Source organism: Zeugodacus cucurbitae, chromosome 4, assembly GCF_028554725.1.
Source record: "Zeugodacus cucurbitae isolate PBARC_wt_2022May chromosome 4, idZeuCucr1.2, whole genome shotgun sequence".
Lineage (NCBI taxonomy): Eukaryota > Metazoa > Arthropoda > Insecta > Diptera > Tephritidae > Zeugodacus > Zeugodacus cucurbitae.
In genome coordinates, this window is record NC_071669.1 from 39,568,957 (window position 1) to 39,593,120 (window position 24,164).

Consider the following 24,164-nt stretch of genomic DNA (forward strand, 5'->3'; position numbering starts at 1 on the left):
CTACTTATGCACAAGCTTTGGTACTATACACCTATTTATTTTTCTATGGATGTATGTAAGGCCATTGCATCATGGTGTGTCGATTTTGAGAAAATTATCGAAATTTTTGCAACTTACATTAATTGTTAGCATTTCTACATTTTTATTTATTTTCTATGTTTTAATATTGCACATAATACGGCCTAAAACTAAAGATAAATCAATACTATTTTATTAAAAAAAAAAGAAAGTAAAACAAAAAGCTAAGTTTAAGAGTGATTTTTACAGTTTTGTTTGAAACTTAGCAGAGTTCAACTTTTAAAATTAAAGACTAGACCATCTCGTCCGTTTCAGTGTGAATACAAATATACAATTTTAGAAACTCATAAATACTTACAAAATGAGATAATTAATGTACGTGGTGCCATCGCAATCATATACAGTTAATTAAACAATTAATAATAACATTTTATACTAGCATACATAATTAATAAAAAATAGATTTGGTGCAAAAAGCTGTCTAAAATGTTTACAAGTACGATTATCTATATATAATTAAGATCATTGTGTGTGTGTCTACTTCTAAGATTCATTAATTAATTAATTTTTTTTTTTGGTTTTTTTTGAACGAATAAATATTCATGGAAAGCTACCTCAACGTGTACGTTGCATGAAATACTGTACTGTTGCTTAAAAAATCTTTCAAAAATCGCATGTGAATATTACTTATTCAAAAGTAAAAAAATTAGTTCCCTTTAAAACTAAATCACTATTTTATTCGGGGAAGAATGTGCAATGCCAAAGAGCATTCAAAAATTTACAACAAGAATTAACAACCTGTAGTAGCAACATTGTAGCACAGGGTTGTATTCGCTCTTTAGCCTTCGTGAGATATTTAGAAGCGTTTTTAGGTTAGAGTGTGGGATTTTTTATTGTTTTTTTTTTCTTGTTGTACGAATATATAATATTTGAGTACCTTGCGTATTTTAATTTGCTAAGCAGTAAATATGTTTCAAACGTTAATGCTTTGTGCAATTTTTAGTTGCTGTGTAAGAAAATTTGGTTTCCAATTTATTTTTCTTTGAAATAGATGAGCATTTTTCAATGGTAAATTCATTATTAGATTCACTGGGTTGTTAATCTTATCATAAAACTAGCCCATACATTTGTTCAAATATTTCTAAATTGTATATGTAGCAGCTTAGTATATATACATATTTATTCCAAATTTGACAATAATTTTTAAATAACATAATATATTTATGATTTCAAATATTTTCAGAAATTTGTATTACAATTTCTGCCAATCCAAGGCGATTATCGCATAGCTTTGCTTATTAACTTTTTACTTATGGCATAGTTTGTAATCAACTAAGTCTAATCTTTTTATAATTATCACAATCAGTTTTCTACTAAACTACCAGTGTAAAATTGTTTTCATTTAAATCATTTTTATTCACTTTGCGTTTGGTCCAATAAGTCTCGCCACTTCAAATGCTTCCAAACTTCTAAGCAAAATATATTATAAATAACGGTTAATAGGGCAAGGAAATTTTGAACTGATAAATTGTCGCGGAAAGTTGACAAAAGAACAAGTCTGAAACTAACGTCAAAACTAAAAGTCACTTTTATCATAGCTGTAGGGAAGGTACGGACTTCTCTGCACCGCTAAAGAAGTCTATTAGTGGTGGTATAAAATTACTTCAGTATACCAATTTTTTCTACATGCCCGCAGATCACTGAGTGATGGTCTTAATTTGCTTAGAACTTTGCTAGTATTTGACTGCGAGCTATAGTATTCCATAAAACTCGAAATTTACTTTTTTGATCAAAATCAATCCGAAACATTCACGTCTTTTCTATGTAAATTTTTTATTAACCCGAATCTTGCCATAATTATAGCGCAGCTTCGGTGTTTTCAAACATACCAACAGTCTAACTTTTTCAAAATTTTCATTGTCTTTTTGAACTATTTTCAACGTTTACATGCCCTGCTTTAAGCCAAGATTGCATAATTACTGGTCAATTCAAAAGGGCTGGTCTTTGTCGAATGTGTAAAATTATTTTTTGGCGAAAAGTCAACCGGCTGATCTTGTACCTGCTGTGGATCACCATTTGCCGTGTTACAATATTGCAGTGGGATGTGCGTTGCCGCATTACCAATGCCGATGGGTCCAATTGTATGGTCGCGGTAGATAATATCACTTGGCGTTGCCGTCTGTATGACACTGATGCGCTTGAAATGCTCATACTCTTCCTGGGACATAGGGCTTGTGAGCATTGTGTATGACTTCTCTTGCGTCACATTCGTCTTCGTTGTGCAGTTAGTGTTATCGGTTAGTGTCAAAATGGTGGTGATTTCAAGTGGCTTATGCATTGACTCCGGCAAAATTTCGCCATAGGCAAGTGTACCGGCCTGACGTCGATCCTTCTCTTTCTGCAACAGTTTTGTGGCCAGCGTGGACTTGGCAGAGTCCGTCAACGAGGTGGTCACGCTTTTGGCAGTTGCGGCGTTCGTTGAATTTGTTAAGTTTCTGACTGGGCGTGTCTCACCGCGTTCGCCATTGCGTTGGTGGTTTTTCATACACGAGGACTCTTCGTGCTTGTACAGATACGACTTCAGTGCAAACGCCTTACCACAACGAGCACAGGTATGTGGCTTCGTGTTTGAATGGGTTTGTATGTGAGCGCGCAGATTCGATTTATCCGCGAAGGCTTTGTTGCAAACACTGCACTTGAAGGGTTTCTCGCCTAATCGATTAAAGAGGGAAGGTGAGGTGAATGCTTATTAGACAGGGTTTTCTAGCAATTGCATGTTTTCAAGACCTACCGGTATGTGTTCGTATGTGACCTTGCAACAACCAGGGTCGAGAGAAGCATTTACCACAGTATTGGCATTCGCAACCCTGGTTGTGTGTACGCACATGCATGCTGAAGGCGGGCATTGAGACGTAGACTTTCTCGCAGTACGGACATCGTCGCGCCTTCTTGTCCATTATTGACCTGTAGGGGAGAATATTCCTTAATTTAACTACGGTTTATATGGTTATTGGAAATATTTTGTAATACCTGTGAGTTTGTCGATGCCTAGCTAAATTGGACGATGTCGAGTACTTCTTGCCGCATTCTGGACATATGTGTTCGTCGTCGAGCAAATTAGCACCATGGCTACTGCCCTCAGTGCCATCGCTCAGCTTGCTGCCCTCTGAATTGCTCGAATTACTTGAAGAGCCCATGAAATGTTCGTCGCTACTACAGCTAGGTAAGCTGCTGCATGAGTGCTCATCGTAACGTGAATGATCGGAAATTGTGGAACGACGCAACTTTTTTCGATCAAATACCTTGTGGCTGTAGTAGTTGGAATCGTCATCGGAGGAAGAGTAGAACGCTGTACGCGGCACCGTTAATGAGGTGTTGCAATTACGAAGGTCCGTTTGGTTATTTTGAAATTCTGTGTTGCCGTAAGGAACATTTTTGGCGCTCAACTCCTGGCTTTTGTGCCACAAGCCATTAGTGGATTCAGGTTTTGTTACATTTGTACGTCTATAGCAGGGGTCTGACATTTGTACGTCTATTGCAGGGGATGGGATATTTGTCTCATCAGCGAGATATTCCAAAGTCTTGTGACGTTTTATGTAGTCTTTAATTTCTGTAATGTTTGTTGTGCTAAGTCTCCCGGCAGCCAGAGTGACCTCAGCCAACTGTGTGAGATTGTACAGCTCCTCGGGTATTGCGGTTGCTTGTTCCTTCGTCATTTTAGCTTTGCTTTTGAGATTCGTATTGTTCTGAAAATAAAAACAAAGACATTGATATAAATACTTCTTAAGGATGGTTTGATTTTAATAAAATCTTAACTCGTGAAAATGTGAAAACTTAAAAGCAGATACGTGAACTCCAGTTTAAATTCTTTTATTTCTATTAAGACGCTTTTTTGATATTTGTCAGTTCAGGACTCTCATATAACTATTATTTTTGATATTTTAGTTTAGATTCGGCTAGGTTCATAGGCTGGAACTCGCGATATGTGTCGCTAAGGTACCTACTTGGACAGCTGAAGATGCCGGTCCATTGAGATGCCAAAAGATTCCTAAGTATGGATCGCAAAGAAGGCCTTCTTAAGTATCGCCGAAGCGCTTTGAACCTATCACAAGTTCGCATCAGCAAGTTCGCATGGTTCACCAAAAATAACGGTCTAAGTGGATACATTTTGTAGACCCCAATGGGTTTTAGTATCAAAAGTGAAGGAAATTGGATTCGATCTTGGTATAAGCCCACATTTATTTTAAAGTTTTACGGACTCCTGAAGATATGTTTTCTGCTCGTAATCTATACATTATTTTTGTTATAATTTAGTATAGTTAAAGATAATTCAAGGGTAGTGGCGTTATCTGATTTGGATTACTAATAAACTATTCGATGTTGAATTCATCCTACATATACTATAGCATATCTGTTTTGTGTTCATGTACGGATTAATCCCACAAGCTATAATTACTATTTTCATTTTACAGAAAATGCGTTTTGCCCCTTTATTGTCTATGGAAGTGTTCATAAAAGTGAGTATGTGGTTCAATTGCATCTATAAATCAAATCAATTTTCATTCGCCTCAAATATTTCTTTCAACAACAATAACATATTATTTTTTATGAAAACATACACAAGCCACATGGGGTCTTGGTGAAGCCATACTGAATGAGCGACCAGAAGCAAAGCCATTTGAATTTCACAATGTACAATACTTGTGTACGTACTAAAGTGTGATACCGAACCACTTGTACATGGACCCCCTTAAAGACTACATGTCCAAAATGAATATTGCTTTTGCCACAAAGCTCGAAACCCCGACCATAGTCACACCATAACCAACGGATGTGCACATACATACATACATATCTACACACAGTTGACCAATAGTGATCACCACTTTGCCACTTGGTCCACAACACGTTGCTTCTCGCGAGTGTGCCCAAACAACCGCATTGCCAAATTGCTAAGTAGCGAATTTTGTTTTTGTGCGCAATCAAAAATTCACAAGAAGCACATGACGCAGTCAACGCGGTTCAGCTGTTCTGCCGATGCTTTAGCCAACGCTTGGCGAGAGATATGTGAAACAACCTGCTAAATACGAAAAGTGCGTCATTTTCCTTTAGACGCCCATAATTTAATGAGTTGAATTGAGGCCAAATCGGTGAGACGACGGCAACCAAAAACAACAAAAAAACTGATCAACCCTGCACACGACAAGTCGGCGATAGACGAAACATACACAGTGGGCGGCTCGACTGAGCCTTTTCGGCGAAACGACGAGTGTGGGAAAAACCAAAACAAGAAAAGTTCCCCGTGCGTTCATCCACACTTCGCACACTCATAAATACATTTGTGTATCTTCGCAGACTCTAACAAATTGAATGCTTATAAACAACACACCATTAAATATAAAGATCTGTGGTCACTCTGCTGATGATTGGAACTTACATACAGAGGATTCGTGGAAATTTCACTTCCGACACATTTCATCCAAATAAAAGGTGCTTAAATTTATTTGTATTTCATTTGTGTGGTGATAATAAAAGGTGTGCTGTTTTTTATGCTGAAAGATATTGTGGTATATATATGTGCGTCTATTAGAAATTAAAATATTTGCTGTCGGCACAAAAATAATTTAATCGTTTATAATTAGCTCTCAATTTTTTTTTTAGATTTCCAAAAATATGTTTCAAAACATAAATGTATAAGTTTATCGAGGCAGAGCTATCAAAATGTTTTAGGGAAGATTTACTAAGAAATGGCGCTATAGTTAGACGTTACCAATAACTTTCCCCCAATTCAGCTGTAACTGAATATTTGTAGTGACTTCTTGATTGTAGTTAGAGGATTTAAAGATTTTGATTAAAGAAAGTATAAGTTATTAGTCCATTATAAACCACTAGGAACATTTTTTTCCAAAAAACATCACCATAATGATTAAATAATTTTCCTAAGTCGAGTTTATATCACAATTGGTATTTTATAACTATATGGTGCCGAGAGTGGGAGAGTTAAAACCATATATCAGATCTTTAGTTTCATGCATCAGAATTCCTTATCATGGTATCAAACATGAAGATATATTTACTACTAATGCCTTCCTATTATAGTCTATTCGATTAAGTATGGAGTCCTTAGCAGCCTCTTCGCACAGCAGTTAATTCATCAATTAAAGTGACCTTTACTCGATTAGAGCGCTGATTTATATTTACCATTCAAAAGAACAGGGAAAAGAATTACAAATACGGTCTTTGTCGCAGAGTTGCATTTCATTTTCAAGTTGATTAAAACTCAATTAAAAATTAATGTTGATTGTTATTTTTTAATCGAGCAGAGACCGGTTAATTGATCAATTAGCTCCTGTGTGAAAAGGCTATTACCAACTTCTTATGAAAAATAAATCCAAAACGTTTAACAGCTGATCGGTAATCGAGTAGCCGGCTGTGCGGAAGGCATGGTTTATCAATTAAAATCTCAATATATTAAATTAATTTGGCTGTGCGAAAAGGCTATTAAACGAAGCTGGAATATAAAATAACAGATTACTGCCTAGAATTATGCTGAAGTATAGCGAAGAAGAATTATTCTGCAGTGAGAACTTTGCTGGATTGATAAAATAAAATGAGAAAGAAAATGATTGACAAAATAAATATGAAAGAATTGAGTAATAATATACATAAATAGCACCGATTTCAGAAAATATTTTTCTACATTTTAATTAAAAAATGTTTCAAGTAAAAAGGTGAACGAGAGGGCACCCTAATGAATTGGCATTTGTTTAAAAAGGCTTTAATTTGATTTTTGTTATTTATTTCGCATTTATTTATATACACACGAGACACGCGTGTATGTATGTGTGCACATTTGTATGTATATTAAAATAGTATGTTTTTAAAAGCTTTCACACCACTTCGCATACCTGTTCGATTTTGTTGGCAACACTTTTTGGAACATACATATTTCTACTAATTATTTGTGTTATTGTTATTGTTTTATTTTTTTTTGCTCGTATTTTGCTTTTAAGACGCAAACCGGGAAACACACGCGGTACACACGCTGTCAAATTTTCCTCAGCTACCCTCCCACTAGCATCTACGACATACTTATGGTGTGTACACGCGCATATCTCAGCGCACAACGACTGGTAGCAACAGCTGACATCTGGGAAATTTCTAAGACACATTCGAATTTACATATATCTTATATAAATATAGTATAATATATGGATGGTTCTTTGTGACCATGTCCATTTTGCTATCTACATACGTGAATATCGTTGGGGGCGGCATAGTTTTTGTTGGAGTCCGGTAATCTATTTGATGTATGGCAGCGATTCGCATGTTTCTCTGACAGCAAAATTATTAATTAGATTTGTCATGAAGACGAATTATTAAGTGAACATGAAACAAATGTGTGTAGGTATGTATGAACATATGGACTCACACAGTGAGGTTTCGAAAAGAATTACAGCCTATGTTTCTCGCTTTGCTTAACCTCAAATTATATTGCGCGAGTTTAAATATAGCTTTTGAAATTCTAGGAAAAAGAAGTTATCAAGGCCCCAGATATCGAAAATGAGGACCTCTAAGTTTTTGGCTAAATTTTTATTGAAATTAACGGTAAATCTCACAGATATTCTAAAGAAATTCCAAGAAGCTATGCTTCTTCTTATGCCAAAAATGGCAAAATCGAGTCAATCTTTCCTCTAACCCCCATATATATCTTATACGGATTTTCAAACTTCCGGTACATTACTTCCGGTACTTTATGCTGAATATGTGGAACAAGTTGTGAGTTATCCTAATAAAATGACCTAAATAAATTGCGAGAGTATAAAAAATAAACTCTTCGAAACTAATTAGAATTCCGGCAGGGTATGCACTGCAATAAATATGTATGTACGTAAGTATATTATCCATATGAAACATCTTTATATACGTATATATGTAAGAAAGCTTGACCAATAGTAGGAAGTGCGATTTCAAAAAAAAATTATACATACAAAAATACATATGTATGAATTTGCAGAAATGAAATTTAATAAATTTATAATATTAATTAATTTGCTTCTAGGAAATTTGTCTTTGTTTGCTTCGCATTCAACAAGAATATATTTTAATCACCAGCACATATGCAAATATACATAAATGAAACGGTACTTCTTGGAAAGGCTACAACAAAGCCATTAATTGATTTCCGTGCTTTGTTTACATTTGAATTGAAGACACCTTTCCTTACCAATCTACCATTCAAGCAACTAAATTGTTGTTGTTCTTTGTATGTATTGCTACTAGTTGCAGCAAAGCAATGCAAACAGTGTAAATGGAGAAAAACAAAAACACAAAACAGTTAAGCAAATAGAGCGACATAAGTTCAAAATCCTTTTAATGAGTATAAACAAATGTAAACGACTTGCAGGCCACCAGCGCTTGAGAAAGCAATAAACACGTATATATAACAACAACAACAACAACATAATAAAATACATGCGTATTTCTTCTGTGCATGCCGTGCTACTGTTTGCTTGTTGGTGGTGTTGCCGATCGGCGACTTCGTTGCAGTCTATTTTTAGCAATTGTTAATTTACATTTTAGTTCAAACTTGAAAAACATTGAAATCGAATTAAACAGAGCCGCTACCGTTATACGCAATGCACACGCACACACACACATTTCAATAGATGTATGTGTATGTGAATGCAAGCGCATGTTTTCCAACACAGACATGGTTTTAAATATGTATGAATGTATATGCATAAATGTGTGCTTGTAATAAGAGCAGCGGCACTTGGACGATCTCAGCTACACGGCCACCGCGGCCAATGTGACCACCTTGGACCGCCTGGAGCGTTTAATGCGCACAGACTAAAAACCGACTTTTTCACTTCTACTTGTGCAACTATGTACACATGTATATTTGTATGTACGTACATAGCCTGCATTAACCACTGTAAACTGGTAGTTGAACCCTGAACTATTTGTTTACACAATTTCCATTATAAACCAAAGTCAGCACGACTTCTGTTTTGTGTTTTAAGAAGGAATATGTTTTTTCATACGATAATTATCCTTTTAGTTTTTCCCTGACATTGACCTCAACAATGCTTAGATGTTAGTTTTGCTTGGTACGTTGGAATATATGAATGTACATACATATAGTATAAGACTACATGTATTTGCGCCAAAAAGTATGCCTTTCTAATATATTAATGCTTGATAATGGAAGCACGCCGAATTTAGAGTGCAATTTGAAATTTAGTGCAAATTCTATTCTAAAATCTTATATAGCAAACTACAATATTTATAGCTATATGCCAAATAATGCACTAAACGCCTTAAAATATGCAAGCCAGCAAATTATTTTCTTGTTTTCATCCACTGACGGATTAAAACTCTGTGATAAATTAAACTAAATACTTTTAGATTCACAAAGAATAACACACACGTTTATTGCGCTTTGTTATTAGAAAGCATTCGTTACATATTCACATGCGCAAAATCATTAATTATCTACACAGGTATCCACATTTATTTACATACATACATACATACATATGTGTGAACAAACATATAGTGGGCATACAAAATCGTAAAATACAATTGAAATTTCATTTGCGAAAATCTGCTTTCAACGCATTTGGTTAATTATTATGAGTCGAATAATTTAAAGACGCAATCACATTTATTACACTTGACATTAATTGCGGCAACGTAAATGCAGCTGCAGGCGTATATGCAACAACAATCGCATATATGTACATATATACATAAATATTCGCGAGTATACCTATAAATGTACATTTTTCAAACGACAAGCGACCGTTGTGATTAGGATTTACAATATGAGTACTTTAAGCTTAAAATGAGGCAAGTGTAGTACGAATTGTATGTACATATATACCACCAAACCATTTAGAAAGCAATCAAAATCACAAATTGTTTGCAATTGTCCGAACAATGGTTATGTGATATCTGTCTGATCGACTATATGATATATAAAAAATATATGCCAATTTAGGTTAAATGTATATATTTCATAAACAACTGGAGTTATATTAACCAAATCTATGAAAATACTCGGCATTTTAACCATAACTAATAACAATTACTACTCCTTACATAACAGTGTATCATAAAATCTCGATCCACTAACTAATTTCATGAATAATGGAGAGTATGATATCCATGCCTACTTTCCTTGCAACGATCTACATATTTAATTCCGCCAGTTCACTTGAACTTATTAAAATGCTAAGAATGAAACTGCAAGGAAGCTTTATATATTATATTTCATATCTTTTACAAATTTCAGGATTCCTTTAATGAATAAACAGCGTTTCTAATATCCAGTTTACTAAAAAAAATAGAAATCGAAAAATCGACAGAAAAAATATTAAAATTTAACTGCTCTAACAGCGAAATATTTGGTACCAAAATTAAGTATCAAAAATAAGTATCTTCTATTCGATAAAAATTAATAATAAGCGAGGTATCTTAATATACTCTGACCGAATTCATGAAGGTTCAGTCCAAAAATCTACCGAGGTCGATTGGAAATAATCGATAGATTAGTATATGTCTCCTGTTGGGTCCGCTCGAACTTAACCCTTCCTTACACATAGTTATTGAAATATTTCAAAATGTCAAAATATTTAGCACAGCACCGAAATGTCAACCAACATACACTCTGTATGAATATATATAAATATATGTATATATATATATACTATATGTATATATATATGTATTTATGTATCACATAGTATTTAAAACATTCATTATTCTATAAAACAAATATTCATAATTCACTAGACAAGTGCGGAGGTCGCAATTTGAATTTGAAATTGCTTCCTATATTTTGTCTTTGGCTGCAATTAGGACACTACTTTATGTGCCTCTTACATTTAAATACAAACCCGTGTACTATATACAATTGAAAGTGGGGCACTATAACCGAAACATATTTACATACATACATATATGTATGCAGAATAGCACATTTTCAAATTAAATTGTATCGGCAATTGCAACAGCTGATGACAATTGTAGAACATCTGCAGATAATTTATCTGATAAAAGATGATTACGGTGCAACATTGAAGTGATCTGAATACAATAATATATTCTTTTTATTCATATTATAATATATATACATATATAAGGGAGCTTGAGAAAGGGTACAATGGGAGCATAGACAGAGAGTATTATTTCTGAGTATGCAGTATATTGAGTAGCGTCCCTTTTTCCAGAAGTACTGCTCCCTGTGGGCCTGTGATAATTTTGAATTTCAAGGCAGCTTTATGTAAAGTCAGAAACTCTTTCTGTATAGTTCTAGTACCCTGTACGACGTTAGCATCAAGTGGTGACGACAAGTTGTATTTATTATTTTTTGGTTTTTACTCACTATATATGTATGAAAGTTTATGTTTTTTAAATAGACATAGATAGATAGCAGACACTATAATCTTTCGGGAAGAGAATATTTACACTTTATTTTCAGAACAAACTTAAGCTTGCATTAGAAAAATTAACTTTTAGAATAAATAGTTAGGAGCCAAGTTGAAGGGATATTTACAGGATAACCTAATATAATATAATCTCCTAGTCACCAAAGTAGGAAAAGTGAATACTTCGGTGAAGGTATCCAAAATTAATTATGACTAATCATGTTTTCTCAGTTTATGATTTAATAATTACTCATTTTACTTTTTTTAATTTTTTTTTTTTAACAGGAATAAGAATGTATGTATTGCATTCGCTCGATTCTCAGTACATCAAATACGTACGATAACAGTTGTAGTCAAACTAATGTAAAGATTCTTGATTAAGACCTTTTAAGTCAAATTAGTCAACCAGTGCGAACAGATCTTGTCAAAATTGTACTATTTATACAATTTGTTGTAATCGGAAATTCGGAAAGTCTATCAACACCTTGTAAGAAGCATTCTACGTGAACATACAGTTGAACTACCATAACTCCTCAACTCGAACTGTTGAATTGGCAATATAAGTTGAATTTCATACAATTTACCTTCTCTAACTCGACATTTTTTTTAGGATTATACGGTGATTTGAGTTAAGGAAGTTCAACTGTATTTGAATGACTCGCGTCCGGTGTCATCTATCGATATACATTTGTATGTATTTATGAGCAGATTTCTTTGGTCGATCGTCATTAAAATCGGTTTATTTCGAATGACTTTTTAAAAAGCATTATATATGCTCTACAAGGATAGTCATACAAGTCTACAATAAAATCTCTAAGGCACAATACAGTAGATGAAATTGAAATTTGTCAATATAACTTCATAGCCTTAATGGACTTCAACCGTAAAAAACTTTGAAATGCATTTAATTAAAACCAATTTTATGACCGCACACCACAAAAATAATCAGTTTTATGGCCACCTCAATTCCCTAGCCAGTGATAACTAATTTCACAACAATTCCTAAAAATCGATGCGCTGCTTCCAACCATTACCGAGAAAAAATATTTGACCACTACAAGCGTATAAACGTGCCTATACTCAGTGTTTGTGTGTGTGTGCGCATTAGCGTGAAGATTTAGCAAAACATTTATGATAAATATTTACAAATTTAGATATTTACGAATATAATGTTATGCAAAGCGATATTATTGCCAAATCATCGTCGCGATAAACAGCGTGTTGTTTGCTTGCTGTGGAAAAAACGAAGAAAATTGCTACTCAAAAACGCATAAAGACACTTACCTGTATAATGGAGACAAAATATGTCGGAAATTATTTGAACTGATTTTCAAATTATAATTTGCGATTTCAATAAATATTTCTGCGAAAATGCGCTGCGCACACAGGCAGAATTTAGACGGATGATTCAGCGGCGTGGACGGGAAGTGGCCAACGCGGCGAAAGTGTGAGACCGCGTGTGCCAAAGCGTTGACACTCCGAGACACCACCAGCACAACACACGTCTGCGAAAATCACAATGTCACAATTCAAGTTTTTTTTCACTTTGTACTTTATAATTTTTTTTGTGTTTTTATTAAAAGAAGAGTTTAGTTCTGTTAAGAGGTCTTTTATTTGCTTTTGGAAAGAATAAATCGCACTGAGGTTGTTGTAGGTCGAGAAGTTCCACTGAATTATGAAAATCTAAAATCGCCACACACAGGCATTGTCAAAATGTTCGCAATACACAAACATGCATGTACTGAAATTCACTACTTCGTCGCACTTTTATTGGAAAATATTTTCTAATTTCCACCGGTTTCGCACAAAAAATAATATTTTTTAAATCTATATTTATTTGGTCTGTTTTGCCTTAGCTCAGTATTGGACTGATCGCTGCTGGTCGTCGTCTGGTTGGTGATTTGATTGTGTGCACACGTTTAATCACTTGGAAATCTCGAAAAGTACTGAAATGTTTTTGAAAATACCACTTACATTTTTACATCTCGAAAATGTTTCCGCCGCGTCCGTCCCCCGACGTGCCGCAGGCTGCAGGCTGCAGGGGGATGCTGATGATGGCGTTGGTGTTGACGCTTAACTATGCCACGAATGACGGTGGTCGATCGCCGTTGTCTTCGTCGCCGTCGTCGTTGCTGGCAGCAATTGGCGGTGGTGGCAATGTGGATGACGGCAACGCCGATCATTGCTAACGATACGGTAGCAGCTGCGCAGCGCACTTAGTATCCTAAGAAAAGGCCTCCCTCGTGCTTCTGTCTTGCGGGAGACAGCTGAGAGGATCGTGCGCTGCCAAACAAGTGTGATATTTTAAAAATAAATCCGAGTCAGTTTTGCTCGAGAGAAAGCAATTCTCAAGCATGTATATATTTTCATAATATTCGTGTGTATGTGTGTGCGCGAGTGAAGGAAGTGCTGTTGAAGAGGTGGAACAATCGGGGAATTTATGCATGTAAAAGAAGTCAAAGCACAACAAAGACATGTCTTGGAAACGATCATGTAAATATGTTTATACAAACATGTGATCTTCTAGGAGCACAGCTATTTCACCACGAATCATGACACCCTTATGCCGCAAGTAATGGCATAGGCGTTGGGTTGTATATGCATTCCTCGCCCTCCCTCGCCAACTGTTCATTTGCTCAGTTGGCGGATCGCCTCTTTTGTCTGACACTCAGTACATGGTACGTGCCACGACTCAACGGCAGTGAGTAAGACATCGCAAAAGGAGCAGTGCGCAGAATCAATGCGAGCAAAAAATGTGGGGGAACTGAGCTAAGGTTGTTCTGGCAATTGATTGCCGATCGCAAGCTAATGCATCTCTTTTAGCGCTCATCGTGTCCGCGAGCGTCAACAGTGTCGAAAAACTCAGAAAAACATTCCAAACAATCGAGGAAAGGTGAAAACTCGCCGGTCTCTGATCTTCGAAAAGCATTTCCAAGCATTTTTGTTATTGCTGTTTTCATTCGTGTGTCTTTCATTTCGTCTAGAGGTAGTTGGCTTCATTTTTCACTCATTTTATTTGCAAGTTTTCACATTGCTTGCTCATTTTGCCAATAGCTTGTAGTTAGGTGGTTATAAGCCAAGTGCCAAATGTTGTTCTTTTTTTTTGTTATGATTTTCTTTGAGGCAAAAAATATGCGCAGCACGCGTTTTTGACGGTTTCCACATTAGCGGGTTTAGATTATTCGGCGCAATGTAAATTATGCGAGCCAAAATTTTAAAATTCAATTTTGGTCGCAAAGGGTCATCCGGTTGCAAGTAGTAAAAGTAGAGCAAAATTAAGATATACGTTTATTAATAAGTTTAATAAAAAAATTCAAAATTAAAGCATGAAAAGCCTTCTTCAACTTGACACTCTTACGGGCAAATAAATACTTCCACAATCAGAGAAGGTTCAAAGGAGACCTTTGACTTCTTCCACTTACATTTGTTAGAACCACATCAAAACAGACCATCCACGAATTTAATCAAAATACAATCACAACGCATATTGATTGGGAACGCGTAATATATGATAATAGGTTAGGTCCATGGGTAGATCACCGCAACTTCAAAAAGTCACAGCTTCGACTGTACTCACCCAAGTACTCCTGACGAATCGACAAACCTTTATGATTCGACAAAACGCTTGGACTCCAAATAAGCGTTGGTTTAGGAAGTGGGATGTTGAATTTCAAAACAGGAATTTTTTACAGCTTGTTTCAAGTGAGATGAAGCTACTGCCAATTTTATTACTGTCACCAAGGATTGGAGATCCTAAGATGGATTTGAATAGTCACCAAATTTTGAGACGAAATTTCCCCAAAATTTTCAAAACAAAATCGACGAACCACCCTGTAGACATTATACACAAACGCTTCTAACAATTTGATCACAGGTGTGTGCCACTCATATAGAGACGTGAGAGTCTGAGCTTTCTGCCAGTATGGTATAATGAACTTTATGTCACTATTTGTCAGGTGCGAAAGACATGCTTGTATATATGTATGTGAGTACTATTAATTTTCCACACTTTGTTCTATAAATAAATAAATATTTGGTTTAGGAGCTTAGTTTGCTTTGGTTAATCAATAAGGCGATCTGTACGAGTTTCATGGGCTCATTTCAAATTTTTCTTGTTCTTGTTCTTGCCATTGACGCACATATATGCATATATATGGATGTATATATGTACGGATATATATGCAAGTATGTGCGTAAGTGTGCATGTACTTATTGAACAAAGAAATAATCTAAAGAAAGGCAAAATAGAACAAAGTTTTGGCAATGCTTGCGGACAAAAATAAATGCATATATTTTTGTATTTTTTTTCTAATAGATTTTGAAAGATTTGTCAAAAAGTGCATACACACACTTGCAAACTCGGAAATGTATGTATGTAAGTATGTATGCAAATTATGCAATATTCGTGCAGAATAAGGAAGATATAAATCGATGGCATTAAGCGGGAGCACCTGTTGCTGTTGACAAATCTACTAATTGCAGAGACAAATTACTATATAAAATTTAATCGAAAACAGAATGTGCAAGGTTTATATACATAAGTTCATAAAATGTAGGAAAAGCAAATAATTGAAAGCCTAAGAACATACTGAAATATTTTTTTTTACCAATTCAGGATAACTTTTATTAAATAATTATGAATTTAATATTTAAAATTTAAATAAATCAAACGATTTACCATACAAAAGAAAAACCATATTTTACCATATAAATTTTTAATCGAATACAAATCGAGTTGAAATTGGAATGTAGCCCTGCGCATTGTTGTGCGAAAGGCAAAAACTGGTTTCTCATTATAATCTTAATGTTTTAACTTAATTTGGCTGTGCGAAAGGCTATAAAACATTCCACTTACTTAAAAATTGATTTTCTCTCTCTCTTTCCAGCGCTATATTAGTCAACTTTAGGCACGAGATTTTTCGTATTGTTAAAGTTGTTCTGCAGTTTTGCATTTTATAATATCAAAGCCAAAAAAAATCAGACCATAATCCAGCAAGAAGTTCGAATACAAACATAAAGTCTTACTGCTATTATTTTTGAGATTCAAGAAAATAAGAGAAAGATATTTCCAAAATTTTGATGTAGACTGCCATTGATAGCATTTATGTTTGAAATTTAGTTTACGAGTCGTGAAAATTGTTGTTCTCAGAAGAAATAGTGTCCTTTCTTATTGATATTTCTATATTCCCTTAAAAAGATCTCAAAGATCAAATTTTTAAAATTTCTACTACACAGACTGAAATGTATTTTGTCTAATATATTGCCACAAACGAAAAAGCTCTCACCTAGACTTAGAGTACTATTCTTATCTTCAATAATGTCAGTCTCAACACTGCTTAAAATCGAAGAAAATGATTTTAGTATTGTGATTGGTCGGAAAACAAGCGCAGTCATCTCAAAAAATGCATACAATTTTGTTGAGTGACTTCAATTTGCTTATGAAATGAATGTCCTTTCATAGTTAAGTCAACGACTTTTCAGTCTATGGAATTGAATTAAATATGCCTATGGCTTTGAATATATTTCAGAAGAGAAAAATCTGAAAAATAGGTGAAAATAGAATAGAAATGGAAAATTTTGGAAAATTCTTTCGGTATTTTTTACACAAACAAGATTTGAAAGCCCCGGTATGATTTTTGAGGTCTGCAGAATACATTGGATTGGCAGAACATTTAAGTGATTGAAGTGCTAAATTGGATACAGCTTAATTCAAAAGTCAAATTAATATTTCAGAGAATATTTCATTGTGTGCGCATTCGCGACAGTCACAGCAATAAAAGTGAGGTGTATGGAATTGGAAATTAATCGCCCACTAGTCGAGACACACATACCCGATTACAAGTAGACTAGACGCACTACGGCACGCTCGACATCCTTTCTTTGTGCGGCAAATAAGAGAAACCGTCTTTAAATGGTACTTTAAATGCCAACAACGCAGAAGACAAGCAAATGCAATTTAAAAGAAAGGTCAAAGCATTTCACAGCCTCTCTAGGCACATCATTGGACATGAAATGCGTACAATAAACAACAACTGCAGACTCTATGTGCGTGGAACAAAGAAAGTAAGGCGGTGAACAGTGATGTGGCACAATGCGACTTCCATGTTGATGGCAAAATTTATTGCGTTGTGGTCTTCGGCGGATGGTTGGGTTGTTGGATCGTTGGATGGCTGATGGCTGGTGGCTGCCAACTGGCGTCTGACGAACAGGCATGCGTGACACATGTGCCACAAGTATTTAGACGGCGTATTTGCGATGCCAACGCACCAGCGCTCCAACACCAACAACCACTTCCGTTTCCGCGCTGGACCCACCTTTAACACACCGTACCGCGCGACTCGCAACGCACCACATGCTTGTTGTGGAACATTTTTTTAATTGCAAATCATTAATAAATTTTACAGCGAAAGCGAATTGCAAAAAGGCGAAAATAGTGTTGAACGTGATGTCAGGGGCGGTCATTGAGCACGCGTGCTCGTGGCTGTCAAAGGCAGGGAGAGGCGGACGGCGCTGCAGTGGCTGGAGTCGTGTATTAGTATTGGAATCAGAAAGCGAATGAATGTATATGTGTGCGTGTGCTTGTGTTGGTGCCCTCCGTTGAGTTTGTCTGCGTTTCGCTTAAAAATAGCCATTGGCATCTGTTGAGCTGCTGCTGCATTGGGCAAACTGCAGACACTCACCGCGTCGGCTGAACTGTGCGGTGCGCAGCCAAATGGTGCAATACTGCACTGGAATGCAGCTCCAGCGGCAGCGGCCACTGCACGACCGCTGAACGTCAGCCTGAAATGCACTGCGCTCTCTCCGTTTGGGGTTGTTGCTGTTTGCTGTTGTTGGCGCATAGCCATTCACTGCCACACAGCAAATGTTGCCGGTAATAAATCTATTTTCGTCCTGGCTTCCTATGCATTGCAACAACAACAGCGATGCATCACATGCGGAGGGCAATAAGACGCGACGCCTCGGCTTTGAAGCAACCTTCGTTTATGTTGTGCGCACACACACATTGGTGTAGGTGCATTAATCGCTGGCAACAGCCACACTTGATGTTTTTGCTGTTGTTGTTGTGTTGTATCTTCTTGGCTGCCACTGCAATGCCACTGCACCCCAACCAGCGTACAGTGACACGTCGCATTCGCGGTGGCAGCAACTAGTGGTGGTGGTGGTGGTGGCGGCGTTGGTGCTGATGGCAATCTTACTGGTGGCAGTGGCGTTCTTGTTGCTCCGACGGTGGTGGGGGTGCATTGCGTTTTTATTTTCGGATTCATAATTTCATGAACAACTTTGCGTAGGTATATCTACACTCTTTTGCCGCCGTTCACAAATTACAATCACGAATGCCAGCACACACACATACACACACACTTGTATAATATATTGTACAAATATATATGTATATGTTAATGTACAGTTACAGTTGCCTGTCGTGCATTTACATTATTTCTCGATTTATTTACAATATTTAGTTCAATGATCAAAATCAGTTCACCCCGCTGCGCTCCACGCGTGCATGTGTGTGTGCGCTTTATGACATTTATATGCCAATTCGTGCCGATGTGTGCGTGCTTTCGCCTATTTGCCGTATGGGCTGCGCCGCGAGTGCAATGCCACAAATTTTTAGCAGCCAATTCCGCCAAATGTATACAGGTCATACGCAAATTGGATGAAAATAAATGCAGAGCCGTTAAAATCACCGCACTTGCCAACAGATAATTACATCGTAAAAATATTTAATTTTTGATTTATTTAAAAGCGCTTATTGCACCCAAGTGCTTGTGTGAACTTGTGTGTGCAAGTTATGAATGTCATCGCTAAGACTTCACTTCGGACAGTCGGAATTAGCAGTAAAGTTAGGTCTTTAAAAAATTAATTACACTGTTTTTTATTTAAAAACTACAACACAAAAAAGGAAAAAAATAGTTTAGTTTGAAAACATTCGAAAGCACAAGCACTCTAAATACGATTTTTGTGGACCACCTCATCTAACATATTTCAAGTGGGACAATACAAGAAAATTCTAAGTAATTAGTAAATAAATTAAAATTTAGTTCTGAAAGAAACCCCAATCTATACATACGTGTTCAAAATCGTAAAATAATGTGATTATTCCAGCCTAAAAATCTGCATTATCTGATTGATTGACAATGACATGTTTATGACATCAGATACCACGATATCATACTATTTTCACCCTATCAAACCAAAAAAATTGCAAGTACCTTGGTTGTCAGATCAATGAAAATTCGGATTGACCCAAAGAAACAAAATGTCGAATTTAATTTGTGCAATCCATTTTTCTCAAATATAAAAACATATTACCATGACCTCAACATCACGATCAAAATCAATTTTTGTGTACATACTACGTTTGATCAGTGCTTCTCTATGCCATGAAAACGAAAATGGACTCTGAAAATCGTAGATATCAATAAGCTAGGCCCTTTCGAGCTATGACTTCTTAGAAGAATCCCAAAAATTCAATGGACAGATAGAGGCACTAACAGTGAAGTTTTATGAAGAGTGAACCGCAACAGAGGGTTGCTGAAGACTATAAAAGAAACAAAAGTAGCCTCCCTAGGACAAATTCTTAGGCATCCTAAATACGAACTCCTTCAATTAATCTTATTATGAACAGCGACATTAATTTCGTCAACAAATGGTGCAACGGCTGTTAACCCTGAGACCTGGGGAAATGTATGCAGAGGAAAAAGAAGAGCATCCGAAGAACGGAGATATAGTACCTACTTTGGGAAGTAAAGTGGTATCCTAGGTTGTCCCAACTAGAGAAGAAAAGCCTATCGGGTGTTCTACAATGAACTTCGTCGCTTAGTTGGTTACAGTGCATATTAGGAAGAAGAATATTTCCAATTATGATGATGTATCATGGGTCTAGTAAAAATTAACATATTTTGCATCAAATAGATGATTTGTATTTATCATAGTTAGAATGATCGGATTTATGTAGATCAATTATGCACCGTTCTTGTTGACATTTTAAGGCTAATTAAATAATGACACTTTCAATGAAATCATTGCTTATATTAGGAAAAAACTAGGACAGATGCCCCCACATGATTCCCATCAGGTGAATTTTTCACCAGCGAACTCATTCGCCATAGACAAAAACAGGTAGTATACACCTGTTGTCAAGTCCGAACTCTAAAGAGGATGCATAAGGATCTCCCAGAGTTTCTGGCGAGTCACTAACGTTGTGTGTTGCATAGCCTTGTCCTGATGGAACACAACTCCTATTCTATTGGCAATTGGTTCTTTCAGACAGTACAATGGTTGACGAATTACGAGTTTGACCGCAGATTAACTGCATATAGTAGATGATACCCTGCCAAACCCACCAAACACATAACAAAACATTTCTGACCGTCAATTCTTACTTGGTCACCGTTTACGTCGGCTCACAGCGATTCCACCACAACCGTTTTTGCTTGACATTGACATTGTGAGCAACTTTTCACCACACACCAGTAATCATCCGTTTCAGAAATGTATAGATTTTGTTGCGATTCGGCAGTGATTTGCAGATGGAAATACGGTCCATGAAGATGTTTGATTTAACTCCAGAAACCAGCATTATTCAAATAGTTCGAAAAGGTTTCTGGCAATGTATAGAGTTTTCGCCTTTGTCGACGAAAAACTGCGAAATGTGCAGTCATTTATTTTCGCTGATGGACATCAGGATCTTCGACGACAAAGCACTACATCAAGCAGTGGCAAAACTTTCTGATAAGTCCCGTAACCAGATCCCACTTATACAACGCGAGATACAGATTACAGAACCCATATATTGAAGAAATAATGGATTTATTTTTACTAGACCTAATACATCACCACAACATATACATATGCATATATGTTAGAAAGTCCATATTATCTATAATATGATTATTTTTGAAAGAAGATTCTCAAATATTAAATAGGTTAAGCATGAAGGTTACGCTTTTTCTAACATCTCTTTTATACAACTCAAGTAATTGATTAAAAATAGAAAATTAAGCATGGTAAGTCAATAATGAGAATAGCAAGCTCCGAATTTGGTTAAAAATAATCACTTATTGGGCGATTTTTCTTAAGAGTGTGGCATTACTCTGATTCAAAAACTAATATTTGATTTAGAAATCCTTGTATCGTCAACACCACTGACATTTCACACAACGCTCGTTGCATGCAAACTGAAGGTAACCAAACATTTCTGAAAATTTGTTGGTGCAATCACCTTTGTTATAGCTATGTGGCTCTTTAATGCGTATGTGCATACGAGTATATAAACATCCATAATTGTATAAATCAGTTTGTTCAAAACAATTTTTGTTTGGAAAATTTTCACACTACGCACTTGAAAACAAGCTTCGGTTGCTTGTCTGGACTGCGGTGTCGTTGCACCTGAATTTTATTTACAATTGCCGACAGAAATTTTTCTCAATTGGCAGATAAAAAAGGAAACCGGCGTTGCAGTGGTTAACGGGTAGTACAAACGACTTTTGAGAAACAAGTGCCTGCTACGAGATTGTATACAAACATTGAGATACATACATACATGTGTTTTTATGTTTTCATAAAAGTACAAATCATTCGTCATGTGTCTTCATTTCCAACTTCCTTTGACTTGTGGCAAATTGGCTATGCACCCACATTCATATGAATATAGAGAAACACATCTTGGTTTGTATGTATGTGTACCTAGAAACTTAAATGCACTAGAGTCCAAGTGTAAATTTTTTAGTCGATCCATTTGTGAGCTTGAACGGATATGGTGGTGATTTTTCTCAGATCATTTCAAAGAAAATAACACCATAAACGTCTATTTTTAACAAGTAGTCTTTCAAGCGGCATACAAGTGATAAAAACCAAACAACGGAAGGCCTGCATCTTCCGTAGGGTGTGTTCCAGACTCTATGCCGTTCGTCAAGAGTGACTAATAGAGAGTGCACAATAGAAACTACATATGACGCGCGATTGCCGTCACCTCAGCCATTTAATAACCGAGGGACTAAAAGCCAAAACACAATGCCTAAAGAGGGGGCTTTCGACAGAACATTGAATAACTTCTGCTTTTCCATTTTTTTTAACCTAATTCCATTATTGTTTTATTTTCTACAATCTCATTTGTGTTCAAAGCGCCTGCCAACTAAATGGACAAGTGCCATTCACGAAACAAGTGCACAACTTCGAGAATATTACGGATCACCAAGCACCGAGCAATGATCAGTAAGTCATTCGTCATTTTTGGTGGCAATCAGTCTTCCACTCGGATGGAGAACAGAAGGCGATTTGTAAAGCGCTGTCAATATAGGAAACTAATTCTAAAATGAGAAAAAATTATGGTCTACATACAGTCGACAATACATACATATACACATATAATACAGTATATTCTTCCATTAGGGTGTGCCAAGCGAAGTCAGCTTCAGAAAGTACACAAATTATTACATTATGTTCCTGTTAAATAATTTTGAACAGATTGTATTAATTCATATATATATCCTGGATTTACGTTATGACTTCCACGATGAAATTCTAAGTTTATCACAAGTCTTTCACAAACGTGGACAGATCCAAAAAAAATTTTTTAGATAAAATGGAACTCATCATAGGCCATTTATTTCTGAGTATTTACTGCAGGAAATCAGGACTAATACCGTAGAATATAACCCCTACAAGTACCCCTTTTAGCCGATTGAGACGAATTATATTCCACAATGGTTAAAGTTCCATTTTCAAAGAAATTAGACCAATATATTTGACAAATGAGTAAGTTGGGCGTCTCCGACTCAATATTTATTTTCCACCTATAAATCAACCGTTAGAAGGTTGTAAGTTTGTATATGCTGGTATAAAGCGTGAAAAACTAGGGTAACATTATTAAATTGATGTCAGCACGAGTTAATAAAATGACACCCCTAATGTCAATTAGAACGCTTCTAGACAGAAGAAAAATAATTTACTTAAGTATACATATGTACATTCACACATGTATCCCACCTAGAAGCACTCAAACAAGAAAAACAACAACGCCGAAAGCACGGACAATTTAAAGCAAAGACCGCAAACTTCTTCAAAAAGCGGAAACGCAAGGACCTGCAAGACGGGCGATGGGGGTGGGTAAGTTGGTAGGAAAATATTTCTGCGTTTCATTCGAACGTGGCCATTGAACTTTTCTCATACATATGTACATGCCAACACACTTTGTAAATTATATTTTTGTCTTATTGCTTTCTCGCGGCACTCCACCCCTCGGACCGCCTCCACGGCTCTGCGCCTAATCTGCTTCGTTTAACTCATGCGGTCTGTGGTGATTTTACTGTTGGCGCAATGGCGTACACAAAAAGAGATATGACAACAAATGGAAAATCAAAATAACGCGGTTGCTTCGACTGAGGCGGTTTGCTGACAGGTGCTATAATGTGCGCACATCTCAGTGTTCTCACTTATGAATAAAAAAATGCAATGTTTATATTTAAGATATTAATTTTTGTGGGTTCGACTGTTTCTTGAAGTTACCACAATCTTTAAAAGTAATAGACGAGCCCACATTCACGACTCGTAAATTATCAGGTGGGGACTAAATGAGTAGCTCCTCTAACTATTTGAAACCTCTACTCTGGTATGAGTGAACTCTGGTTAATTGGCATGGAACAGCTGAAAGATATTTTACCTAAAAGGCGTCAGGCGTCAGGCGTCACCTGCGTTCAGTGGATA

General features: G+C 36.1%; 1 protein-coding gene across 2 annotated transcripts; it reads right to left on the reverse strand.

Annotated features, from left to right (window-relative positions):
- Positions 1–131: 131 nt before the first annotated feature.
- Positions 132–13,567, reverse strand: LOC105214418 (zinc finger protein 236). Of its 2 annotated transcripts, none has more exons than XM_029041813.2 (4): positions 13,428–13,567; positions 3,049–3,764; positions 2,810–2,982; positions 132–2,730 (listed from the first exon to the last, which is right to left on the reverse strand). In XM_029041813.2, exons 2-4 carry the CDS (start codon positions 3,732–3,734, stop codon positions 1,976–1,978), a joined length of 1,614 nt encoding a protein of 537 aa, XP_028897646.1. In that variant the 5' UTR covers positions 3,735–3,764; positions 13,428–13,567; the 3' UTR covers positions 132–1,975. The 2 variants fall into 2 exon arrangements, with proteins under 2 accessions (XP_028897646.1, XP_011186146.1); XM_011187844.3 differs by lacking the exon at positions 13,428–13,567 and adding an exon at positions 12,738–13,408.
- Between the last annotated feature and the right edge of the window lie 10,597 nt (positions 13,568–24,164).